Raw genomic sequence first — 22,255 nt, forward strand, 5'->3', positions numbered from 1 at the left:
CATTCCCTGGAGAAGGATGTCTTGCTTGGTAGGGTGGAGGGTCGACGAAAGAGGGGGAGGCCTTCAACGAGATGGATTGACACGGTGGCTGTGATGATGGGCTCAAGTATAGCAGGGATTGTGGGCTGGTGCGGGATCGGGCAGTGTTTCGTTCTGCTGTGCATGGGGTCACTATGAGTCAGAAACAACTCGATGGCACTTAACAACAACAACAACTAGGGGCTAGGTACAGGCTTCTTTACTTTGGGCTTCAGCTCTGTCCCTTGTGCCAGGTGTACTGGAGTTGGAGGCTCTAACTCATGCAACTGTTGCTGCTGAGGCTGACAAATCCAAGGTCATCAGGTAAAATGGCACAATCCTAAGATTATCACGTAGCATAGCAGGCCACTGATTCAAGTCCAGGAATGATCCCAAGAGTAGCAGGCAACACAGCAGTCCACTGGTTCAAGTCTAGGAAGCAGAGATGAAGACTTTGCCAGATGCAGAATCCAAACTATGCCAAAAAGCTAGAGACCTTTACTAAAGCCTCTCCATATATATTGGAAGCAGGCCACATCCTGAAGATAATTCCCCTTCAACCACTTAGCTGCTCACACCAGATCCCACCATGGAGTTGATTAAAATCTCATCATGAGGAATAACTACATGCAGCTACCAAACCACTCAAAACCATGGCCCAGCCAAGTTGACATACAACCTTAACTACCACAATGGGGAACAACATCAAGTGGTCTAACAAAGGTATATTTGGAGTCTGTATCAGTTTCCTAGGACTTCTGTAACAGTATACCATAAAGTGAGTGCTTAAAACAACAGAATCTTACTATTTCACAATTTTGGAGGCTAGAATCAGGGTGTTGGCAGTGTTGATTCATTCTGAGGGCTCTGAGGAATAGTCTCTTCCATGTGTCTCTCTTAGTTTCTGGTCATGGCTCTCAATCCTTGGTGTTTCCTGGCTTGGAGATGCATCACTACAGTGTCTACCTCTGTCTTCACATGGTGTTGTCCCTGTATGTCTGTGGTTTTCCTCTTCTTATTAAGAGTATGTTGGATTTGGGCCCATCCTAATGACCTAATTTTAACTAATTTAATTTACATCTACAATGACCCTACTTCAAAATAAAGTTACATCCACAGGCACCAGGGGCTAAGACTTCAACATATCTTTTTTTGGGACACAGTCAGCCCATAACAGAGCCCCAAAAGAAGAACAAAGAAAGAACGGGAATGGGACAGAAAAGAATATTGAAGAAAGAATGGCCAAAAGCTTCCTAAATTCTAAAACCTCTAATAAAAGTCCAAAATGTTGCTGAGAAAAATTTTGAAAGCCCAAATAAATTATAGTATATATACCATGGTCTTGGATTGAAAGGCGATATTATTAAGGTGTCAGTTCTTCCCCAAATTAAACTATAGATCCAATACATTTCCTATTATAATCCTAGCAGGATTTTGTTTTTAAAGAAATTTTCAAGATAATTCTAAATTTTATAGAGAAGTATAAAGGACCACAGAAAAGTCTAATCAGTCTTTATAAGAACAAAACTAGAGTATTTATGCTACTTTATTATAAGACTTTGTATAAAACTAACGTAATAAAGACAGAGTTAGAGTTATTGGCATAAGGATGTTGTTGTTATATGCCGTTGAGTCGGCCCCGACTCATAGCGACCCCTCCTTGCGTTTCCAAGGCGGTATCACTATGGAAGTAGGATTGCCCAACCTTCCTTCCGAGAAGTGCCTGGTGGGTTTGAACCGCCAGCCTTCTGGTTAGCAGTCAAGTGCCTTAGGCACTATGCTACCAGAGCTCCTGGCATAAGGATAGACAAATAGATTGATGGAATAGAATACGCAGTTCCAAAATAGACCTACACTTATATGGTCAGATTATTTTTGTCAAAGGGATCCAAGCTATCCAATGGTTTTCAATACGTTGTTCCAGAATAACTAGGTATCCCTAGGGGGGGATAGCTGAGCCCCAACCCCTACCTCACACCATACACAAACGTCAATTCGAGATCAGAGATTTAAATGTAAAAGCTAAAACTATTCCACTGTTATTAAAAACAAAATAGGAAAAATTCTTTTGTGACCCAGAAGAAAGCAAAGATTCTATAGACAGGACACAGATTTCAGAGAGGACACAGGACAAAATTGTGATTTAAATCAGACTTCATCAATTAGACATGAATGCTTATCATAAGACACCATTAAGAAAATAGGCCAGACAGACAGTGTTTCTATAAGTGTATTGATATGTTCTGTAAGAATTCCCAGCTATATAGTAGAGCTGAAAGGGACAAGGTTGTAGCTACTTCTCGGCCACAGCCAGCTATCCAGAGAGAGTGAGTAGTTGGACCTGTGGGCTCAAGACCATAGTCGCAGGGGACATCAAGCTTGATTGGCTTACTACACAAAACATTGTTCCACATCCTACTTTGCCAAGTAGCGACTGGGATCTTAAAAGATTTCAAGCAGCCATCTAGATGCAATGATGGGTCTCTCCTCATCCAGAGCAAAAAAAAAAATGAAGAAAACCAAAGATTCATGGAAACAATTAGTCCAAATGACTGGTATACCACACGATCCTTAGCCTGTATGACTTTGAGACCAGAAGAACTAGATCATGCCTGGCTACCACTGTCAACCACTCAGAGGGGGATCTCTGTAGGAGATCCTGGATTAAGTGGGAAACAACGTGGAACAAAACCCAAAATCATTTTTTTTTAAAAAAAGGGCCAGGTTTGCTGGTCTGATAGAGCCTGATGGACCCCCTGAGATTCTGGTCCCTAACTGCTCTTCAGTTAGGGCTTCCAGCCAAACAAAAGACAGGCGTATGAGTGGAACATTTACATTAGGTAGATACACTCCTTGGAAAGATCTATCATGGGAGAATAGAAGGGCTGCTTATGCACAGGGAGACAGCTCGGGGGGCAAGAGTGCGTGGAGCGAAGGACACAGGGAAGAGACAACTATGGGGAGGAAATGGGAGGGGAGCTGTTGCATTGTGTGAAATGGCAGTCAATGTCATGAGACAACATGTATGTGAGCTGCTGTATGGAAAGTGAATTTGCTCTGTAAACTTTCACCCAAATCACAATAAATAAATAAAATAAAAAATAAATTCTAAGAGAGGCAAAAATGAAAACACCATGGGGGAAGGAGGGTGATAAACCAAAGACTGGAAAAAAATTCTCAAAACATATCTGACAAAGGACTTGTATCCATAATATACAAAGAACTTTTAGAATTCAGTAAGGCAGAAAACCAATTTTTAAAAATGAGCAAAAGTGTTGAACAGATTTTTCACAAAGGAAAATATACCAAATGTCCACCTTTCACATAGAAACTTGTCAACATCACTAGTCATCAGGGACATGCAAGTTAAACTACAGGAAAGGACATCATGTTTGGTAAAGTAGGCCCATGAAAATGAGAGAAACCCTCAATAAGATGGATTGACACATAACCACAACAATGGACTCGAAACTTGAAGATGGTGTGGGACTGGGCAGTGTTTTGCATGTTCTATTTAAGGTCTCCATGAGTTGGAGTCAACTCGATGACAACTAACAACAATGAGAATATTTCACTACATACTCATTGTAGTGGTTAAAGTTAAAAATAAACAAACAAACTGGCAACCACAAGAGTTGAAGAGGGTGTGGAGTAACTGAAACCCACACACACTCTTGGTGGGAATGTAAAATGGTGCAGCTGCTTTGGGAAAATGCTTGTTTGCCAGTTTGAAGTCAAGTATATACCTCCTTTGGACCCAGCAATTCCTCTTCTAGATATTTTTTCCAAAAGAAGCTAAAGCATATGTCCACAAAAAGTTTTGGATGCTCATAGCAGCATTCATTCATAGTAAAAACCTGGGAGCCACCCAGATGTCTATCAGAAGGAAAATGGATGGAAACTACATGGGAGCTCTGGTGGCATAGTGCCTAAGGCATTTGACTGCTAACCAGAAGGCTGGTGGTTCAAACCCACCAGCTGGGAAGGAAGGTTGGGCAATCTACTTCTGTAGTGATACCACCTCGGAAACCCAAGGAGGGGTTGCTATGAGTTGGATCCGACTTGACAGCAGTGAGTTTGTTTGTTTTTGGTTTTTTTTTGGGTTTAGAGTCACAGTGTGGGTGGATCACAGAGGTATGCTGTTGAAGACAAGAGAAGATGATGCATGCCATTTCTAGAACGGACAGAAGCAATCTACAGTGAGAAACAGTCACAAGTGGGGAGAGATTAACTGGAAAGGGGCCTTGAGGAACTTATGGGATGGTGGACACATACTATATAATTTAGGGAGTGAGTTACACAACTGTATCCACTTGCCACAATTGTGTGTCTCAGACAGTTGTGTGTTTTGATGGGCAAATCTTAGCAGCAAGCTTGTGAAAAACCTACATAAGACATTTAGCCCCATGCCTGGCACACAGTAGGTGCTCAGTCACTGCAAGTGCACCTAGAAATAGGAGTCAGTCCTGTCTTAGAGATAGGCCAGGAGAGCAGTGGAGCAAGGCCACCACTTGGGGCACCTGCTCCAGGACCCAGCAGTCCCCACAGGCTCAGCTACATCTTTGGCCTACTGCAGAATGCTTCTTGGCCACTGCAGCCCTGACTGTCCCTTCCCTCTGTGGAATAACTCCCACACTGTTTGGGCTCGTAAGAAGGCTGGGTGCCCCCAGCCCCCAAGCTGAACAGGCTATACTTTGTATTTCTCTGAGCACCTCTCTGTCCTGACACCAAGCTTGACACGTCACTGAGTACTCGTACATGAGAGTGTGGTGTCAGAGCAGGGGGCTGGGACGTGGCAGAGCAAGACCATGGTCCCTGTGACATCTTCAGTGGGTCCCCGCCTCCCACCTGTGGAAAGGGAGCCTGTTGCTTCTCCAGGGCTGGTTCTGGGTGGTTTGCAGTGGGGCTGTACAGAGATCTCTGTTGGAAGGGTTAGTTAGTAATGAACATGGCATGAGAAAGGGGCTTGTCAGCTACTGCATCCCTGCACCCAGACCTTGAAGCCCCAACCAGGCTGCTTCCAGCCATTTGTATTCATTTCATCAACTCTCTGGATATTTAACAGTCAGAGTGCCCCACTTGTTTCTACATCCCCCTCCCATCAAAGCAAAGCCCACGTTTTTCATCAGATGCATGGATGGCCTCACTGGCCTGAGCAGCTTAGAAGCCTCCCTCCCTATCCCCTCAGTTCCACGCTGTCAGCATTCTCGACAGGAGCTTTGTCTCTAGCCTCGCTCTGTTGCACGACAAAAGTTTTGGGGGGCTGACACCTGCTGACAAGTGCCTTTGCCATGATGTGCATGGTCCCTGGAACCTGGCAGGCAGAGTAGAGGGGTATGCCCTCTGGGCATAGCATCTGGGGAAGGAGGGAGTTCTGGTTTGTGTACCAGTGACTGGTTCTAGAACGATCATCCAGACCCTCTAGGGAGACGGCCTTAGACACGGGCTAGCGAGAAAATCCATGAGTCATGAACATCCTTCCGTGCCTTAGGTTTCTTCCAGCTAAACCGCCGTCTCCAGAGTATGGCCTGCCCCGCTCTGGGTGGGCTCTGCACCCCATTTCAGTTCTCATGGACACACCAAGGTCCAGACAGACTCCTTATAGACAAGGGCAGGTGAGGCTGGGGAAAGAGAATGACCTGGGTTGTGGCTCTGTACTCCCTAGCCAATCACCTAGCCTCTGTTTGTGTCTCATCTGTAAAATGGCCATAGTGCTATCCACCAGGAAGGATTTTATGAGGCTAAGAAGAATAAATGTTTTAGAGCCAGGGGCTATTGCACAGAAGGGCTCCCAGATGGTAAATGGTTAGTCACAGGAGCATATTCACCTGGTCTCTCATCACAGTGAGATAGTCCCTGCTAGCTTTTAGAGGCCAGCTTCCTCACGGCTGTAGTGGAAACCCTGGGTGGTGCATACGATTAAGTTCTCAGTGACTAACTGAAAGGTTGGTGGTTCAAACCTACCCAGAGGCACCTTGGAAGACAAGCCTGGGATCTGGCTCCGAAGGGTCACAGCCTTGTAAACCCTATAGAGCAGTTCTCCTCTGTACACATGGGGTTGCCATGAGTCAGAGTTGATTGGATGGCAACTGACAATAAAGTACCTGTTGTTGTTATGTGCCGTCGAGTCGGCCCCGACTCATGGCGACCCCTCCTTGGTTTTCCAAGGCAGTATCACTACGGAAGTAGGATTGCCCAACCTTCCTTCTGAGGAGTGGCTGGTGGGTTTGAACCACCAGCCTTCTGGTTAGCAGTCAAGTGCTTTAGCCACTATGCTACCAGAGCTCCCAAAGTACCTGTAGTGGTGCAGAAATAAAGTGAAATCATCAAGAACAGCAGGGACTGGGCCCTGCCTTTGGAGACTACATGGGTTTTTGCAGCTGAGTTATCCTCCCCAATTAGGTTTTTCTTAGGGTAATGTTGCAAAGCTTCTGTGTTCTGGCACATTCTCTCCTTCCCTTTCTTCCTCTTCTAGAAAGGAGTGGAGGGCCCTCTCGAAATAGGTATCTTGCAGTGTTTCCCTCCCATGCCTACCTCTGTAGCCCCTCCCCCTCCAGCTGTGCCCCAAGGCCATGTGGCCCCCCTGTAGTAGTGTGCCACTGCACCCAGCCATAGGCCCTTTGCACATGCTGATGGCCCTGCCCATAGTCCCCTGCCATTGCCTGTCTAGCTCACTCCTGCACATCCTTCCAAACTTAGTTCAAATGTCATTGCCTCAGGGAGCCTTGCCTGACAAGCCCCTGTGCCCTTAGACAGACTGGCTCTTCTTGTCACACACTGAGCATGTTTGTCAACGTTTGCCATACTTCATCTGAGAATTCTCTGGTCACTATCTGTCCTTCCCAAAGACTGTGAGCTCCTTGAAGCCAGGGACCCACTGGGCTCTAGATAGCCACAGCCCTTCTCCAGAACTGTGGCAGGGGGTACCTGGTATCTGGAAAGTTCCATGGGACAGGCTGAAGACTCTACACTTCTGTCCTTCACACAGGATATGGGGTGGGGAAGACCTGGGACACTGGACCTTGGGGCCTTGGATCACAGACATAGGCAGTGGGGGAGGTTTTGGTCTGGAAGCTGGGGTATAGGTGCTACCCAGAGCTGGCCAGGACCAGGACCTGTTCTAGTAACCCTGTTGGCTGGCTGTGAGAAAATCTGATACAGGTGGGATCTCATTCCTGGGCCTCCAATGTGTGTCCCCTTCATTGTCTATGGAACCAGAGAAGCTGAGGTGTTCTTGCACTAGGGCATCCAGACACACAAACCACGTGGACAGAGCGGGAAGTGTCAGGGTTCCGGGGGTGCTCACATCCATCCTACAGGAGATGCTGGCTGTGCTGTGTGTGGGCCCTCGTGCAGCCCCAGAGCCGGGCTCTGGCCATCCCACCACCTCCTATGGTCCCTCTTGAATTCTTCCTGCAGACATGCCCTGCTGCTGCTCCCCAGGCTAGGGTGGCCTCAACCTCTTCTGTCTAACTGCTTTCCTCCTGTCGCAGTGAGCATGACCTGGGGGAGGACATTTATGACTGTGTCCCATGTGAAGATGAAGGGGACGACATCTACGAGGATATCATCAAGGTGGAGGTGCAACAGCCCATGGTAAGTGCCCGCCGGGCACCACCCTGCCTTCCGCGGGGCATTTGGATTGTGCAGGGTAGCCTGGCTGTTGTGACAGGATCCTACACCAATCCCATGCTGGAGTCCTGCCAAGGGAGAGCCACTCCCTCAGTCTTGCCTTGTCCCCATGGGGGTTCCTCTAAGGAACATTGTGGAAACCCTGCCCTGGGCCCAGCCTGCTCTGTACCCTTTTTTCCTATCGGGATTTTGTAAGGAAACCCAGAGGTGACATTGAGATCTTCCAGAAGATGTTTTGTGGGAGAATTCTGTTCCAAAGGGTTTGCAGGGTTCCAGGTCCTCTGTGCCCCAGGAGCCTCCCGGTACTGAGGGCTGAGCCATACACAATGTGAGCCGCCTTCTCCCTTTGTGCGGGAGCGAGGAGACCGAGGGCCTCAATTAGCCAGCTGTGCGCCTTTTATGTGGTGGGTATATTTATTTCCAAGCAGGCGCTAGCTAATAATCTCTCGGACGCCAGTTTGCACCAGAGCCGGTTTATTGCCAGCAGCTGCTATACAGAGGGGTCCTGCGGGTGGGTGGGAGGTAGGGCTGGGGAACAAGCCATAGCTCCTTGCTGTGTGCTGGGGGACAAGCCGCAGCTCCTCACCGTGTGCTGGCGCACCAGGCCCCCAGGGGCAGCTGTGCAGGCTCCTGGTGCATTTGCTTTCACTGAAACTCCTCAAAAAGCAAGATTTTGTGTTGTTCACCGTGCATGCAGTACAACCAGCGGATGGCGGGGAAGCAGACAACTGGGAAACCCCCCCTGGGGAGACCTATCCAGGCTTCCCATCCTGGCAGCGCTGGGTGGTTGGGGGTGGGGGGAGGGTGCTAGGTAGGACCCCAGGACCCCTCTCTGGCCTTCCATAGACACTGTTCTTTAAAAGCAGTTTCTCATTTGGCCTCTGAAGGGTCTGTCTCTCTGCAAAGAGGAGGGGATTTTCCTAGAGTTGGCAAAGCCCCACCCCCCATCCCCCACCCCATGCTCCGAGCAGCCTGCCCTGCCAATTCCTCTCCTGATGGCTCTGGACCAGTCAGGTAGTAAGGCTGGAAGGCTGTGCTGGCCGGCTGACAGATGGCTGTGCCTGCCTAACCCAGAGCTAATCGGCAAAAAAAAACCCACTGCCATCAAGTGGACTCATGGTGACCCCTGTGTGTCAGAGTAGAACTGTGCCTGATAGGGTTCTCAGTGGCTGATTTTTCAGAAGTAGATGACCAGGCCTTTCTTCCAGGATGCCTCTGGGTGGACTTGAACCTCCCCAACTTTTCAGTGAGCAGCCAAGCATGTCCACCATTTGTGTCACCCAAAGACACTTCCTGTCAGAGTCTGCAGAGCTTTCAGAGGCTGGCGAGCCTTTAGAGGCTGGCAACCCACTGAGACTAGGCCCAATTTATTCCCACAGCCCTAGAGAGCTAGGTGCCCCAAGAGAGACCATGGGAAGGAATAGTGGTCAGCAAGGGGTCTTCAGAGACCCCTCCCTGGCCACACACACTCTCCAAAGAACCCATCTGTGCCTTCAGAGGTGGTGAGATGAGCATAGGTGCCTGCTGAAGCTTGTGGAGTTCCTCTAGGGCATCAGTCAGGCTCTGAGCCCCCACCAGGGACCTGGGGTTCACCCCAGAGCCTGCCATGGTAGACAGTGAATGACTCGCAGGCCCTCAGGTCGCACTGCCTTCCCCCTCCTGTGCAGTGTGCTGACCGTCTGTGTGTTCCCAGGGCAGCCCTGATGGTGCAGGCAGGGTAGGTCCCTGTGTCCTGCCAGCATCCTTACTGAGCTAGCTCAACTGGCTTTATCTCCTTCCCATCATGTCTGCCGTTGTTTAGATGGCCCAATTGGGAAGGGATAGGGATGTTCCAAAGGAACATACAGCTGGAGGGTGGCGGGTGCTGCTTCCAGAGTCAGGCTGGAGCCCCCGGGCCCTGTTGAGCCAGCATGTGGGAATGGGCGGTGGTGGGGTTCCTGATGCTGTTGGTGAATGTGGGAAGAATGTATGGCTTTCTGAGTGCAGCTTGTGGTTGCGAGGTCAGGGCTGCTAACTGGCTGTCGTTTCTCTTCCACGCTCTCAGATCAGATACATGCAGGTGAGTGGCAGGGGAGGGTTGCCTGTACTGTCCCCCTTGGCCTTCGGGGAGGTCCTGGGCTCTTCGAGGACCACACATCTTACCTACTTTTGGAGGAACCATGGCCCCCAGTACCTTCCCCCTCAATAACTGAGCACCCTCAGGCTGGCAGAGCCGTGGGCTCAGGAGGGAGACTTGAGGACATCCAGTGACCTTGGTGTCCAACCCTCCACAGCCCTTGTATGTGGCACCCTGTATTGCATATTGCTTTGGGGAGCCAAGGCCCCTGGAGACTGGAGCAGAAACCTCAGGGTGTTTCTTGGAGCGGGGATGAGGTTAGGGCTGATGGAGTCCAAATGGCAGAACACAGGTCAGTGCTGCCCCCAGAGCCCATAGGGATATGTGGCTGCCCAGTCCCAGAGAACTTAAAAAGCGTGTTGGAAACACCTAGGACTGCCCCAAATTCTTCCCAGACCTTTTCCTCCAGCCTTGTGGGGTGATGAGTTTTTCTTGAGGCAATAATGGGTGGTCCCTAGGGTGTCTGCTCAGCTGGTGGATATCAGCCCCGAATGCCTATCAGCATTGCTAGCTGTACACAGAAAATGTTTTGCACACAGTGGGCACTTTAAGTGTGTTAGCCCGCCCATGTGTACTGCAGAATTCCAGGTTCCTCCTGGTTGGTGAGGAACTGGGGTTCAGAATCAATCAGGGAGGAAGAGCAAGAAAGAGCTGGAGATGACAGAACCTTCCTTGATGCTGCTGCCAGTCCTCAGGTCCAAGTCATGTCCCTTTCCTGCACCTCATCTGCAAAACAGAGGGGAGGCCTTGATCCCTGTTGCCCTATGTCTCCACTACTTCCCCTCAGAGGCCGAGATTCAACCCAAGCCAGCAGCCACATCCTATTTTGTGCAATTCTCTTGGGTGCACTGTGGAGGGGCTGGGATCTCACGTGGAAACAGGCAGGCCCCATTCATACCCACATCTCACACCCATGTCCTTTCTCCAGAAAATGGGCATGACAGAGGATGACAAGAGGAACTGCTGCTTGCTGGAGATCCAGGAGACGGAGGCCAGGTACTACCGGACACTCGAGGACATCGAGAAGGTGAGGGGCTACGGACAGAAATTACCTGCATGGAGTCATAGGCCAGACCTGGGACAGCTTGGACAGATTGGAGTGTGCAGTCCTCCTGAGTCAGGTGCCCCCACCAAAAAGGCAGTTGCCCTGACCTCTGCTGGCACCCTCAGGCCATCTGCACCCCACTCAAGCTACCAGCTCTAACCAGGTGGCCTCTCTTCAGCCACCCACCCTATAGCCCACCCAGACGTGCTGCTTCCTGCTGGAGTCTTCATTGGGCCCTGGCTCATCTCCATACTTGTCTCTTCTCCCCCTTTGAGCCTGATGAACCATGATTTTGCCTCCTTCCTGAGCACTCCAGGCCTGGTACTGACCATGGCTCTTTCCACTTAGCCCCATGTACTTCTCAGAGCAGGGTGACTGTGGCATGTGCAAGGGGAGGGTGATATAGTCCTTACTACTGAGGGCCTCTGGAGCCAATGGGACAGTTTATACAGGTTCAACCTCACCTACCATCACACCTGAGGCTGGTGGGGGTAGGGGGTGATAAGACTGAATTCTCCAAGCCCCAGGTGGCCTTTGGGAGACCTCCAAGAGCACAGATTGGGTGTTGGGGTATTGAGTGGGAACCTTGGACCTGCCACCTTCTGGCAGGTGCCCTGGGTGATGGCCTTCCCTCCTGGCCTCAGACCTCCTCAAACAGCAACCACACACCCTCCTCTGGGCTGCTGGTGGGTTTCTCCCCAGTAGCAGGCATGAAGGGCACACAGAGCTGTGCTGATGCCATGGGGGTATGCTCTTGTCTGCTACGGGGCAGGGATCTGCCTCCACATGTCTGCCCTGTCCTTGCAATAGCCAGAATGCATGCACTGTCCAGCAAGCATTGAGCACTGACTGTGTGCAGTGGCAGGCATAGTCTGACATTGGCCCCTCAGCCATGGCCAGGCCCTCCTGCCAGCAGCAGTGGCCCAAGGAAATGGCACAGACATGACACTTTCTCTCTTACAGAACTACATGAGCCCGCTGAGACTGGTACTGAGCCCCGGGGACATGGCAGCCATCTTCATCAACCTGGAGGTTAGTCTGAACCCTGGCCTGTGCCCAGCGATCCATCAACACAGCCAGGCTCCCACAGTACCATCCCTCCCTGGAGTCCATTACCCAGGCCTGGTTATAGAGGATCTATGTGACTGATGGAAGGAGTACAGCCACCCTTCCTGGGACTTTCGTCTTAGGAGATGGAGGATGTGGTCTCAGGGTAGTGCATGAACAGCTAGCTACCTGGCAAGTGAACTGTAGGGGTGCACACACCTTGGAAGAGGCACTGGCTACCCCCAGGACTGTTGATGGGGTTTCTGCCAGCAGCCTGTAAGAAGCGTGCCCCCAGCCCTGAGCGGACCACTGTGTCTGCTCCTCAGGATCTTTGGTAGGGCTCATCCTGACCTACCCAGCCGGGCAGGAGAGGTCTGACACAAGGTTCTAGGAGCTGCTCACAGGTGAGTTTCCTCTAGAACCTTCCACAGGATACCAATAGCTATCTCTCCAGCCTCCCATTAGCCTGGGGTGGGTGCTGATCATGCTTTCTGGATGAGGCTGACCCAGACATTGTTCTGCTCATTGTGGGCCAGGATTGGGTCCAGGATAGAGGACACAGAAAAGCAGCCAAAAGAAGAGAAGGGGGCAGTCCAGGTACTGCCTGCTGGTCACTGTCTGCTCTAAGATATGAGGAAACACTCCTTCCCAGTATAAGGCCCTGACTCTTAGGGAGGGACCCCTCTTGCAGAACCCCAAGTCCCTGCTGGGAGCTCTGTGCTCCAGCTCACTGTGGAGAGAGGACAGTTCCAGGGTGCTGGCTGGGAGCTGCCTATGCCATTCAGTGCTGCCCAGTTCTGGGTGGCCCTCCCGTGTCCTGATGGTCCTCTGCGAACTGTGGACTCTCCCACGCTCCCAGACTATGTGACGCTCCTTGAAAGCACTCAGGTCCTGGTGCACCTATTGGGTAGAACATTCCAACTGGATCTCATCCTAGTGTTTATGTCAGTGTGGGGTGTACACTCGGTGCACCTCTTCCATAAAAGTCTGTAATCGAGACAAGAGCGCTGCCAGGCTGTACTGTAAGAGCCTGAGACCCTTTTTGCCCTTGGTTCTGGCCAATGAGCTGACTGCTCTTCGCAGGACCTGGTCAAAGTACACCACAGCTTCCTTCGGGCCATCGACCTGTCCATGATGGCGGGGGGCAGCACCCTAGCCAAAGTCTTCCTTGACTTCAAGGAGAGGTGAGTAGTGGGTGGCCTCATGGCACCTCAGCCCCTCCCCATCTGCAGAGCCATGAGGACATGCCTGGGGTCCTCTTGGGGGTCCACCCTGGGGTGAGACATGGGGCTCCAGGCACTTTTGCAGGATGTGAGACTTAGCTGTCACTGTGAGGTGTTTGGTCACCGTTCTGACTGGATTCTGTCCTGGTTTCTAAACTGAAGGCACTGTCCCCACCCTCCCAGAATCTGTGAGGATAGATAGGCAGCCCCACGAGCTTGGCTGGATGTGCTGTCTCTGTCATCCTGTGAGGTCTCAGTGTCTGGGCGAAGTTCACTCCACATATGTCCAGGGGAGTTGGACCACCCAGGAAAGGCTGCCCCTTACAAGCTCTCACCTGTGAGGGAACATGGGCAGTACTTGACTGCTTCTGAGAAAGACACACCCAAGCCCACTCCATGCAGGTGTGGGTGAGGGGCTGGGGGCTCCAGGGCAGAGCAGTGATCCAGGGGTGGCATGTAGTATGGTGGTCCCGAGGAATCTCAGGATGGGGGCCCTGCCCAACACATGACACTGAGCCTCAGCATCCTTACCTGCTGGTGAGGGGTGGGGATGGAGTTTGTGCCCTACAGTGTTTGTGATGGTTCAGTGACACAAATTTCTGTCCCCAATATGACCAGTGTGCACTCAGTAAGTGGCTGCCTGGCCTGGGCGAAAGAGGGGCTGGATTGTGTGGCAGTCACAGACAAGATGGCCCGTGCTTGGAGGGTATTCCCAGGAAGCAAGCAGAGTCCTAGCTCTTTGAGCTGAGCTCCTGTTGTCTTATCCATGGCTTCATAGCTACGGTCTTTATGGGAGTAGATTCCTAGGAGCAGCTGGTAGGCTTGAACCACCAGCCTTTTGGTCAGCACCCCAGCAGTTAACCACTGTGCCACTAGGGCTCCTTAGCCACGGGTATAAGGATTAGGGTTCTAACATTTAATTCTGAGAGACATATTTAGGCCTGTAACAGATTCAGACCTCACTGAGGAGAAGAGATAGAAGCTGGCACACATGTGACCAGGGGAAGAGGGAAGGTGGGAATGAGGTAGCCATGTTGGACCCACATCAGTCAGTTTCAAGGGGCAATGATGCCGCCATCTTGGGAGCAATGCAGTACACAAGGTTGCTGCTTTTGCATTTGCAGCCAGACTGTCTTAAGTAGAGTGACGGGCAGGGCCGCCCTCCCTGGGAGCCTCAGGGGTCGTGTGGGCTATCCCCAATGTGCCCTCCTGAGACACAGGATGCATGGGGTCCTTTTTTTTATTTTTTTTAACTCTCTTTCCAAGTTCTGGATGTATTTTCTTAGTAGATGCATGTGGTTACCATGAGGCCTGTAAGCTTGCTTCCTTGACTGACTTCCTCAAATAGGCTTTGTTGTTGTTGTTGTTATGTGCCGTCGAGTCAGCCCTGACTCATAGCGACCCCTCCTTGGGTTTCCGAGGCAGTATCACTACGGAAGTAGGATTGCCCAACCTTCCTTCCGAGGAGTGGCTGGTGGGTTTGGACCGCCAGCCTTCTGGTTAGCAGTCAAGTGTCTTAGCCACTATGCTACCAGAGCTTCTTAGGAATCTTTAATGTCTTTGGATTTTCACAATAATGTCAAGCTATGTCCCCTAGGCTCAGTGCCTTGGGCTTGGTGTGGAGCAGGCTCAGAAGCACTTCCAACACAGAGATAAACCCCCTCATGGTTCTGGAGCCAGAAGTCCAAAAGCAGGGTACGGACAGGGCCACGTTCCCTCCACAGGCTCGAGGGGAGCACCCTTCCTTGGCTCTTCTGGGGGTCCGTGACTTGTGGCTGCATCACTGCGGTCTGTGCTCCATCCTCACATGGTCTCTCCTCTCTTCTAAGGATACTGTTCATTGGATTTAAGCCCTCTCTGACCCAATGTGATTGCATCTTGATCTCTCCCTAAATCACATCTGCAGAGACCCTAGCTCTAAATGAGATCACATTCTCAAGTTCTGGTGGACATGGATTTTGGGAGAATGCTGTTCAGCCCAGTCCAGGGCACCTCTGGCTGGTTAGCTGAGTCCTCAGCCAGCTCACACTGCCCACAAGTCAGCAGGAGGTGTATGAGTGGCCTTCATTTGTGCTACTGTTGGGTGAGGGCAAGAGAGGGCTCCGGGCTCCTTGGTTACCCTTCTGACTTGGAGAGAAAAGAGTACTGTTGCTGGGGCCTCACTGTGGGTTCCAGAGACAAGCTGTGTGGATTTGCTGCAGTATCTGGCCCCGCAGTTAGTTGCTGAGTGACTTTGAAGAAACTCACCTCTCTGAGCTGCACAGGGCCCCATCCTATAAGTGGCATTGGTGAGGTCAGACATGACATGTCCTGTGGTCTCAGTCCCTCTTAGACCCTTGATGGAGGCTTTTTCTTTTTCTTTCCCTGTGTTCTCCTTCTGGCTAGGAAGGGCTGAGGTTCTCTCCCACCTTCTGCCCACTCCTGTGGGCATGCAAGGCGGCACCTCCCGGGACATGGGCCTTGCTGCAGGGCATCAGTGGTGGTGAGCTGTGCTTTAGGTGGGCACCAGGGCAGCGCTTCCCTGGACACAGAGCTTGTCATGGGGTATCAGCAAGGGGAGCTGTCCCCCAGGTGGACAGGAGGCTCACCATGGGGCATTTATCTTCATCATGTCCAGTGAAGCTAAGCTTCCATGCCTACTCAGATTAGATTGAAGTGCTAGAATCATGGAATCTCAGGCTTTCAATGCTGGAAGCTTCCTGGTAGGCCAGCACTGGGGAGAGTTCTCCCGGTGGCTGAGGGTATGCTAGCTCCTCAGCAAGGCCCACAGGCTGTGGATGACAAAGGGCCTCGAGCTTCCAGTGGCACATGGAGCCATGCATCCTGGGCACTCACTGAGAGCCTGGACGTGCTCCTTAAAATGTCACCCATGCCCAAGCCAGGTCTGCTCTGAAATTCTGGGTTGTCTGGGTGGAAAATGTGTTCTGAGCTGCTGCCCTGGGCCTTACTGACTCTGGAAGTTTTGAGCTGGGACAATTGTGGGCATTGTCTTATCCAAACCCTCATTTTGAAGCTGAGGAAACTGAGGTCCAAGGGAGAGACCTGCCCTGGGGCCAGTTATGGCCAAGCCAAGGCTCTTGGTGCTCAGTCTGCCATGGTCAATATGGGCCCCTTGGTCCTGCAGCAAGAGCCTTGGGCAGTCTGTGGGACAGGCTGCTCCTCTGAGTGCCACTTCCACAGAGTTGAGCCAGCTGTAGGCCCTACTGGTGCTCCGAGTGGCTGGCTGGCTGCCCCGGGTGAAGCAGCATTCAACAGTGGGCAGAGAATGGCCCTGAGGTCACCTTGACCAGTTCCTTAGAGATGGTCCACACTGGAGCCAGGCCAGAGCCATGTGCCCTCCTCCACTACCCCACAGGGCAGCACTGGAGTGTCCTGGAAAGGACCCAGCCTTCGTGTTGACAAAGCCAGGCCCGTGGCTGGCTACACCCCTTACAAGTTGGGTGCCTTTTAACAAGTTTATTAAGGCCTTGGTTTTCCTACTTGAAAAATGGGGCTAATGGTACCACCTTTGTAAGTTGGTCTACCACCCATCTCCTGGTTTGTCAAGCTGTGGTGGTTGGTGCATAATGCTGGAAGCAGAGTCACCCATGGTGGACAGGTTTCATTGGAGTTTCCAGACTAAGACAAGGAAGAAAGGCCTTGACCTTCTTCTGGAAATTAGCCAATGAAAGCCCTGTGGAGCACAAGAGAACATTGTCCAACTTGCTTGCTTTGAACACATTGTCATCAGGAGGGATCAATCACTGGAGGGGGACACCATGTTTGGTGAAGCAGAGGACCAGCAAGGGTAAGAGAGACCCTCAGTGAGATGAATTGACACAGTAGCCACCATGATGGACTGGAACATGCTGGCGATTGTGAAGATGATGCAGGACCAGGCAGCATTTTGTTCTGTTGTACACGAGGTCTCCAGGAGTCAGCTGACTCGATGACAACTATCTGTTGTAGGAACAACAGGGTCCTTACCCCTTGTCGTGAAGAGCCAATGATCTCAACAGGTTGAAGCGGGAAAGTAAAAGGTTTATTGAGTATTGATACCCAAGGAGACGGAGAGAATCATGTCTCTAAAATGTCTGTCTCCCCACGCGGAGTGGTGAACAGGATTATATAGGGAAATGGGAAGGGAGTTGAACATCCCTTGGACGGCCAGGAATGTCTTTGTTCTTCTCTTCCCTGGTTACTCCAGACTCAGCGTCCCTTTTCCCAGGGTCGTCTGCTTCCTAGGCTGTGGTTCTCAGCTGATACCAGTGGTGGGAGAGAGTTATGCTTGAAAGAAGACATAATTGAAAACAACAAACCTAAAGAACTCTGTGTCTGTAAAGAGGTTGGCTATTCTATTTACTTAAAAGAAAGCAAAAGAGAGGGAAAAATAGCAAGTTAGTCACTATGATGAATGAATGTCTAATCATGCCTGCTAGTCTGTTCAAGTTCTGCAATTTTCAGTGAGGGGCCCCTTCAGCCTTCAACTTCAGCCTTCCATGTATCTATCTACCTGTCATCTATCTAAGGAGCTCTGGTGGCATAGTGCCTAAGGCATTTAACTGCTAACCAGGTTGGCAGTTCAAACCCACCAACCACTCTGTAGAAGGAAGACTAAACAATATCCTTCAGTAATGATTTACCACCTTGGAAACCCAAAGGGGGTCTCTGTGAGTTGGAATCAACTCCATGGCAGTGAGTTTTGTTTTGTTTTGTTTTTTAATCTATCTAACTAGCTAGTTATCAATCATCTACCATGCATCATCTATCTATCTACCATCTGTCTATCTATCTTACAAGTTGATATAAAGATTGTAACACGAGGCAAAGCATCTGCATGTGGTGGCCTTGTAAGTAGTGACCCTTGTCATTGTCATTGTTCTTACCCACATGGTCACCCTGCAGTTTTGTACTCAAAGGTTTATGCTGCAGCCAAGTGATGTGATTGAAAAGTGTGGAGACTTGGGCACATGGCCCAGGCCCTGAGCATTCTGGGTGCAGGTGCTGGGGGTTCTGGTTTGTAGTGAGGTTGGCCACAGGGACAGTACTGGGCCCAGCATCGGGATAAAGGAGAAGGGAGCATGAGCAGAAGAGAGCAGTACAAACAAAGTGCTGGGGTGAGAATCACAGAGGCTGTGGGGTCGGGATGAGTGGCCCAGGTGGAGAGCAGGTGCGGGTGGAATGAGGGGAGCCAGAGTGGGGTTGGGGGTGGGCGACTGTGTCCCGAAGGTCTTCTGTTTCTGTGACTCCCTGTTCCCTTTGCACTGCAGCCACATGGCCACTCCTTTTGTGACAGGGAGAGGTGGGGTCCTGGGCAGGTGGGATACAGGCCAAAGGTGATGCTTTGTGGAAGCAGTAAGAAAGGCCATGGCCTCAGGGGTCACCCTCCCAAGATATTGAAGGGGCACCACACCAGGGTGAGTGCTAAGCTGGGGTGAGTGCCAGGCTGGTCTGCCTGCCTAGGAGGCGAGGGTCCCCTCCTCTCCAGTTTGGTCCTTCTCAGGATGAAGTGGACATTGGGAATGCCACCTCTGAACCTGGCTATAAACTCAATTAGAACCACAGAAAGGGGTCTCTCTGGGCTGGGTAGGAGGGTGCACCGTTCTTGCCCACTTTGGCAGCCCTCTCCCTAGGTAGGTGGGCCTTCAGGAAGGGGAAGAAAGCAACCCCAGGAAAGAGTGAACTGGTGACCTTGCAAATGTATGAGTAGCCCCCATGGCGGGTGAGGACCGTTCACTGTATGTTTGCAGCTTGGGGTGGAGAGCAAACAGGCTCACTGCTGCCATGAGCATCTTACATTGTGATATGTGTGTATGTGCATGTGTGTGCTTGTGTGTGTGCACATGAGTGTGTATCTAGGCTCCTCATCTATGGAGAATACTGCAGCCACATGGAGCATGCCCAGAACACGCTGAACCAGCTCCTCGCTGGCCGTGAGGACTTTCGGCAGAAAGTCGAGGTAAACGACCCACCAGCCCCCAGCTTCTTTCTTATCCCCTGAGGGGAGATGTTGAGGGGCAGGTGCTTACTGTTGGTAGGTGTTTTAGTTGATGATTTTCCCCTCTGCATTTCATTGGCATGGGAAGGGAGGTGCTGCCCCAGGTAGGGCACAATTGGAGCCCAGAGTAAGATCGAGCTGGGGCCTCTGTAGGGACAAGGCTGAGACCAAATCCAGACTTTGCTGGAGCCTGTGACTGGACCTTGGCCCTGACCTGTGCAATCCCAAGGGCCCAGGTGGTGTTTGCTGGGAGCTGTGGAGCCTCCCAAGGAAAGCTGGTGGTACAGTGATTAAGTGCTTGGCTGCTAACCAAAGGTCAGTGGTTCGAACCCACCAGCAGCTCTGCAGGAGAATGATGAGTCAGTCCAGTCTGCTTCTGTAAAGATAAACAGCCTTGGAAACTCCAGGGTGCAGTTCTTCTCTGTCCTTCAGCATAGCTGTGAGTCGGGAAAAGAGCCCTGGTGGTGCAGTGGTTAAAAGCACTTGGCTGCTAACCAAAAGTTGGTGGTTCAAACCCACCAGCCACCCCATAGGAGAAAGATGTGGCAGTCTGCTTCTGTAAAGATTTATAGCCTTGGAAATTCTATGGGGCAGTTCTATTCTGTTCTGAGTTGGAATCGACTCCTTGGAAGTAGGGTTGGTGGTTTTTTTTTTTTTTTTTTTGGGTGGAGGTTCTCATCCCCACCCCAGGCTTGGGACCTGCTCAGCCAAATGTGGGGTCTCCCATGAGGGGCCCTCAAGACCCTCTTGTCAGGGAGCCCATGTGCCCCAGAGGCTGGAGTTGCTGTGTTTCATTTAGTCAGTGAAACCTTGTTTTTCAAAAGAAGCCTGGTGCTTGGCTTCAGGGTGGGGATGCTCCCCTGGGAGACGCTGATGCCTGAGGGACAAGTCCCGGCAGCCAGTGAGGACACCCTGGTTCCTGAGCACAAGCCTCCTCAGTGTGAGCTAGCCTCCTGATTGGCCTGTCCTGGGAACCCGTTTGGGAGGTAGACAGAGGTTGAGGCCCCTCGAGCAAGAACCTAGTCCTGAGGAAGAAGCCAGAGGTTTCCAGGCAGGCCCCTAGTGTCTCACCTGCTGTGTCCTCCACCCTCTGCACATGCCTCACTGGGAGGAGGTCCTGGAGCCTGGCAGCCTGAGTTCAGAGCTGGGTCCCCTCCCACCCTGGAAGAACCAAAAACCAAATCGGATCCGACTCACAGTGACCCCTCCTTGGCTTTACAAGGTGGTATCACTATGGAAGTAGATTGCCTAACCTTCCTTCCGAGGAGTGGCTTGTGGGTTTGAACTGCCAGCCTTCTGGTTAGCAGACAAATGCCTTAGTCACTAGGCTATCGGAGCTCCTGGGAGAGAGAGGGGGTAACAGGGGGGAGGCAGAGCTTCCTGTGGATTGGGGCTTTCCCAGTGGGGGTGGAGCTCCCTGGGCTAGGGCGGACTTGCCATGGTTTGGAGCTTCCAGGTGGGTAGGTGGAACTTCCCAGGCAGGGGTGGAGCTTCCTGGCTGAGCTGTCCTCATGAATCATCATCCCCCTTGCTGCCCCAGGAATGCACGTTGAAGGTCCAGGATGGCAAGTTCAAGCTGCAGGACCTGCTCGTGGTGCCCATGCAGAGAGTGCTCAAGTACCACCTCCTTCTAAAGGTGAGCCTGCTCAGCCGGTGCCTTCTGGGGGCGTGTGAGGTGTAAACTGAGGAAGGAAGTTCTTAGCATGGAGTCACTGCTCCATAAATGCCAAGTACAGTCATCACAAGTCAGTATACACAGAAGAATTAGGATTATAAACAGTAGCTAGACTGAAAACCGAGAGATAGAAAAGCATCCGGCAGCCCAGGGAGGAATGCAGCCACTTGACTGCACCCTTGGCTCCTCTCTGAGCCCCCTAGTGGCCACAGCAGGAAGGGAAATAGGATGGGCCCCGGGGGAGGGGCAGAATGAGCCTCTAGTGGATCTGCCCAGTGGCCTGGAGCCTCACTCCCTTACTTTTTGCACCATCACATCCCTTCCAATGTGATTTGCTGCTCCCCCATCATCCACAATATTTGGGGATACACTTACTGCAAAGTGGTCCCTCCTGTCTGCTGGAGGTGGGAGACTGGGAGATTAGAGCCTGGGTGACTTTGTTCCAAGGACATGGCTATGGGGCAGGGTTTGAAGGCCGGGACCCCTGACCGAATGCTGACACCCCCCTTCACCCCTCCAGGAACTTCTCAGCCATTCCACTGACCGGCCTGAGAGACAGCAGCTCAAAGAAGCCCTGGAAGCCATGCAGGTAAGGGTAAACTGAGGCAGGGAGGGGCAGAGGCCACATGGAGCTGACTAAGCACCACACCCGTGTTCTTTGACTCATGCCCTGCCCACCATTTTCCTGAGATTGCAGGAGGCAGGGCAGGGTAGAGTAAAACTCACTTGAGGTAGCTGTGGTAAGTAGAGGGGTGGCAAGCCATGGCTCACTCCTAGTGTCCAACCCCACCCTGAATCCTCAGTTCCCTGGCCCTTGGCTCCAGTTCTGAGCTGTCTGGCATGGGGCTCCCTGCTGCCCAGACCTTGGATACTGCTTCTAAAATGCTCACCACCATCTACTCCCTCGCCCAGTGCCTAGGCTGCCCCCACCCTTCTCTGGTGACTACAGTGAGGGCCCCCAGCCTGCCACGCCTTCCTGCCTTGACCTTCCCACCCTCCAGTTATGCTCCCTGAGGGGATGCTCATGTCACGGCACTCCCCTGTTCCAACACCCTCGGCAGCTGCCCATTGCCGGCGGCGTTAGGCACAGACTCCCTCACTTGAGCATAGGCCTATACAAGGCACTACGATGTGCTCTACAGTGTTTTCTCTGAATGCCATGTTCCAGGTCCACTCGGCCACTCCCAGTCCCCTACATGTGCTTTTCTTTTCCAGCCCTCTAGGTGAGGTCCCCTCTTCCTTCCTTCTCCTTCCTCTAGAGAGAGCCTTCCTTGGGGAATGCGGAACAGAGAGGCCTGTTCCCTGCAGCTTCCCGTTGGACCGAGGGGGCCCACCCAGGAAGTCTTAGGCCTCTTGGCATCCCCTTCTGATTGTGTGTAAACATACAACTTCAAGCAAAAGCACATGTGCATGCGTGGGTGGCCACGAGGCTGGGCCAGGGATTCTGATTCTGTGCTGTCCACCACTCCCATTCTCCTTTGTTTCCATGGAGCCCTGGGGATGCTCTGGGGAACCTAGTCAT

At 51.7% G+C, this 22,255-nt stretch overlaps 1 protein-coding gene across 1 annotated transcript in view; it reads left to right on the forward strand.

The window, feature by feature from the left end:
- The window catches only part of VAV2 (vav guanine nucleotide exchange factor 2), a 235,029-nt gene that overhangs the window by 182,197 nt on the left and 30,577 nt on the right, over positions 1 to 22,255 (forward strand). The window contains exons 5-12 of the mRNA XM_007954298.2: positions 7,512 to 7,614; positions 9,695 to 9,709; positions 10,695 to 10,793; positions 11,775 to 11,843; positions 12,942 to 13,042; positions 18,920 to 19,019; positions 20,599 to 20,694; positions 21,254 to 21,322. Of these exons, the coding sequence (XP_007952489.1) occupies positions 7,512 to 7,614; positions 9,695 to 9,709; positions 10,695 to 10,793; positions 11,775 to 11,843; positions 12,942 to 13,042; positions 18,920 to 19,019; positions 20,599 to 20,694; positions 21,254 to 21,322 (652 nt within the window). The remainder of the gene's footprint in view (positions 1 to 7,511; positions 7,615 to 9,694; positions 9,710 to 10,694; positions 10,794 to 11,774; positions 11,844 to 12,941; positions 13,043 to 18,919; positions 19,020 to 20,598; positions 20,695 to 21,253; positions 21,323 to 22,255) is intronic.

The sequence above is a fragment of the Orycteropus afer genome, unplaced genomic scaffold (assembly GCF_000298275.1).
Source record: "Orycteropus afer afer isolate SDZICR_OR568_19922 unplaced genomic scaffold, OryAfe1.0 scaffold00456, whole genome shotgun sequence".
Classification (NCBI taxonomy): domain Eukaryota; kingdom Metazoa; phylum Chordata; class Mammalia; order Tubulidentata; family Orycteropodidae; genus Orycteropus; species Orycteropus afer.